Source organism: Alosa pseudoharengus, unplaced genomic scaffold (assembly GCF_046254945.1).
Source record: "Alosa pseudoharengus isolate Yale_2024_CS ecotype anadromous, Long Island Sound unplaced genomic scaffold, YU_APseudo_1.1 YU_APseudo_1.1_scf_4, whole genome shotgun sequence".
In the NCBI taxonomy this organism is placed as follows: domain Eukaryota; kingdom Metazoa; phylum Chordata; class Actinopteri; order Clupeiformes; family Clupeidae; genus Alosa; species Alosa pseudoharengus.
Genome location: NW_027468774.1, coordinates 11,418,531 through 11,422,877, shown reverse-complemented (window position 1 = coordinate 11,422,877; position 4,347 = coordinate 11,418,531). Strand labels below are relative to the sequence as shown.

At 47.9% G+C, this 4,347-nt stretch overlaps 1 protein-coding gene across 1 annotated transcript; it reads right to left on the bottom strand.

The window, feature by feature from the left end:
• Positions 1 to 1,690: 1,690 nt before the first annotated feature.
• On the bottom strand, positions 1,691 to 3,290 carry nog3 (noggin 3). The gene has a single exon (XM_076266756.1). The coding sequence runs from the start codon at positions 2,786 to 2,788 to the stop codon at positions 2,114 to 2,116; it is 675 nt and encodes a 224-aa protein (XP_076122871.1). The 5' UTR covers positions 2,789 to 3,290; the 3' UTR covers positions 1,691 to 2,113.
• Positions 3,291 to 4,347: the final 1,057 nt, after the last annotated feature.

Genomic DNA, 4,347 nt, shown 5'->3' with positions numbered 1-4,347 from the left:
TTCGGGGGACACGCTCCCCAATGTCTATGGTGACTATGGCCCTGGGCTACTGAAAGGAATGAGTGGTCACCTGTCATCTGTCACTCTGTCCAGGTCCACGGCAAAGTCACACACGCACACACACACAAATCGAATCGATTTGCAAAGAGTTGTGGTATGATACATGAGGATGAGTCTTCCAGCTTCCAACCATTTTAAAATGAGAATGAATGATCTCTCACCTGTGGACCACCTCACCACACACACACACACACACACACACACACACACACACACACACACACACACATAACAACACGCACACACACACACACACACACACACACACACACACACACACACACACACACACACACACACACACACACACACACACACACACACACACACACACACACACACACAAACAACTGGAGGAGCACATCCTCACAACTAACCAGTGGGCTCTTCCTAGAACTCTACCCATTCCATATTGTCCTCTTAAAAACATACACTCATACACACTCTCATGCACATGTGTGGACACAGAGACTAGGGAGCCTTAGGGAGCTAGAGGAGGCTCCCTATGGCGACTGCAGGGTTCCTATGGTGGATATGCCCACACACACACAAACACACACAAACACACATACACACAAAGCCACACACCTACCATGCCACACACACAGAAATATACACACACACACTCAGCTATCCTGCTACACACACACACACACACACACACACACACACACACACACACAGGTTCCTATGGCGTCTGCAGGGTCCTATACCCCCCCACACACACACACACACATACCCTGCTACTGCTACACACACTCACTCTCACACACACATCCACTCACACGTCTTGGAGTCTCCCTGGGGCGTTTTCCCGCTGCCAACTGACCGTGGGGAGTCGGGACCAGACGGGGCCGAAATATGTGTACATGTGATCGCGCCCCCAGAGTGCGTTCGAGGCGCCATACAGATTAAATGGTGGAATCTGAAAATGAAGGTCTTTAACTTTTAATCCGTTCACAAAGACCTTTCAGACCGTCTGCATATGGATGGCGTCTCCGAGGGGCTGAGGAGAAGGGAAAAATCCTTGAGGAACCGATCCAGTGCGCACAGGATTTAAAATTACACTGGGTCTCTTACATCACGACAGCTCCCGGGACTTGCGATTGGCTTCGTCTGAAATCTTTTGATTTTTTTTTTCTCTTCTCTTGAAGGGAAAATTAATTATGGCCTCGGAGCTCGCACGATATAGTTAGAGGACCATTAGTGCATTAGTTTAATCCTGCTGACAGCTAGAATATCTTGGGCTTTGACATTGAGAAGTTATTCGTTTCTTTTCTTTTTCCAATCAAAAACTCCTTAGAGAAGGCTGCTTTTCCCGCTGAGCCCTGACGTACCCTTGAGAGAGCGGCGATAGGCCCCGTGCAGACGACGCTGCGACACATCAGCACTTATAGTCAGACCACCGGAAAAGTGCACCACGTTTCAGCAGAACTAGGCTACAAACACATCCCGTATTGTCAGTGTGATAGAGAAAGGGAGGGAGATTGAGACAGAGAGAGAGAGAGAGAGAGAGAGAGTACGAGAGAGAGAGAACGTTGTCCTGATTGGATATAGCCTACTAACCAGCCAGGCTTCTACATCCTGCACCCTCATGCATGTGGTTGAGATAACAAAAAACACAAAGGAGTGACGTTTCAGTGGTTTTATTTGAAATGATACTTGACTATATGGACATGGAGAATAAATAGAAGTTACTCTTAATTTACAAGCTTAGAATTATCATTTTCCTGTTCATGTGGACAGCAAACCAAGCTGCTGAATCACACTGTAATCTATATTTGCCATATGAGGTTTACAGGTCTTTTTCCGAAGAATGGAAAAAACTGTTAATTCCTTTAATAAACATATTTTAATTCTTCGCAAAGCGAAAATATACTAAATATAAATATAAAGGTATATCACAATGTATGTTCAAAAATACAGTAGACGCTGAATGTATACATATATAATACTGACCTTTGTACAAGTTAAAACATAAACATACACAACATATACAGAAAATATACATTCCTACACTGGACAGTGCATGTGAGAAGAACCGTAGCTTATTTCAGTTCGGGCATGAGCACTTGCACTCCGTTATAATTGGGTACTGAACGGGGATCCACGTGCACTTGAGCGCTCCCCGCCGCTGCTGTTGCTGGCACCGCCACCTCAGAATGGTGAAATGGGCAGACTTGGCGGGTTTGCACACCATCCCCTCCGGGACCGAGCACGACCTCTTATTGTAACACGTCCCAATTTTCACATGGCGAGGCCAGAACCGGTTGCCCAGGTCGTTCCACGCGTAAACCACCGGGCAAGAGGCGTACGACCAGAGCCAGAGCTGCAGTCGCCTGCGCAGCTTCTTGCTGGGCTTGTGTTTCTTCCCATGCTGGATCTCAAACTCCAGGGACTTGATCTCTTTGGGCATGCTCCCGCTGGGCCGCCGTAGCTCCGACTCGTTGCCTTCATCGCTGCCGGCGTACTTCTCATCCGGGGGCGTTATGGACATGAACTGCGAGTCGAAGTGGCTGCCCAGTATGCTTCTGAGCTCAGTCTCATTGAGGTCCCGCTCCTTTGGGTCCAGCACGGGGTCGGGGTCCTCCCGTAGGTCCACTATGGGGAGCGTATCGCTGGGAATAGGACGCAAGAGGTAGTAGTGTTGGCATAGTCCCCCGTCAATCCTGAACCCGAGGGTCATAAACAGCATGTACATTGCCAGGCAATAAAAGGTGTTATCCATTCTTCTATTTCTCAGATAAGTCGTTTAACTAAGTAAAATTAATATTCCTCTCAGCGCTGGCTCGTGATTATCCAATTATCCCGCTGAGAACAGTTTATGCAGCGAATTCCCCCAAACGCGCGCACTCGTCCGGTTCCGAGGACTTCACAAAGTTCAAGCTGGCGCGCGCAGTGGAACACCTGGTTACTACAGTACTGATGGTCCACGCGACTGTCCGATGAGGAAGGAGTTCTGACGCGCGACCATGACAGCAGGCTTATTATGATAAAAGAAATATAACTTAATTTCAATAAAAAACAGTCTTGAAGAGAAAACAATTCAAAAGATTATCGGTCTCATTTCATCATTTGCATATGTATCCAGCTTAGTTCCTTTAGGTCCGATGAGCTCGCGCTGGCCGTTAGAGATCCACATGGTTTCTGCGTTCCCGGCGCTGGGAGTCAGACGAAAAATCACCTGGTCCGTCCGATTTATTCTCGCGGGCCGTGATGTAACCAGCAGAGCCATTCTCAATGTGGGTCTGTTGCGCGAGGTCCACGCCACCTCCTTCCCGTGGGGCGGGCAGAGAGGGAGGGGTGAGCTGGGACCGGACGGGTGTCAGGGCGGCACGCGAGGTGTGCTCGCCCTCTGCCGGTCTCGAAAACTTTCTCTCCCTCACGGCATCATTTCCATTTTTAGAAAATCACGAGATTGTAAAACCGAATCCCGATGCAGAGTTAATATGGGACCGTTCAGCAACTGAAATTCCAGATGTTAGACAGAGCGAAAACGGTTCACTGTCTATCACACCCATTGAGAAAAGAGACCGCCCGATATTGCCTTCATTGTGAGTGAATTTTAGTTGAGTGTAAACTGATATGTAGACCTATTGCCTAAACCCTTGCCAATGCTATGTGAAATAGTGAAACATTTTAGAAATGCTCTGGTGGATTCAAATTCTCTGCATGTTTTTTTTTAACAATGTGTATGGTATGTGGGCTATATTCTTTACCAATACCTGAATGTCCACTTGCTCAAGTGCGTGGCCATGGGTGGTATGGTCTGGACTTTGGGCCAGTAAGTCACGTCTGATCTGATAAGTCACGTTCTAATATATACACATACACATACACATACAAGCAGCCACACATGTGCATGCACACACAAGCAGACACACACACCCTCATTCACACACAGTCATTTCTCTTCACACACACACACACACACACACACACACACACACAGTCACTCGCACACATACATACACACACACACACACACACAGTCTCTCACACACACACACACACACAGTCACACACACAGGTCTGTGCGGGTCTCATCTCTGTGCCTCAGTGCTTGTTCTGCCTGGTCCTCTGAGCCTTTGTGTTTGCTGTCCCTACCCAGACTGTGCGTGTGTGTGTGTGTGTCTTTGTCCCAGTGTGTACTAATGGCATTCCCTGTCGCTCACTATGTCTGCTGGTAGCTGTGAGTGTGTGCACGTATGTGTGTGTGTGTGTGTGTGTGTATCTGTGTGTGTGTGTGTGTGTGTGTGTATGTGTGTGTGTGTGTTTCTGTGTGTG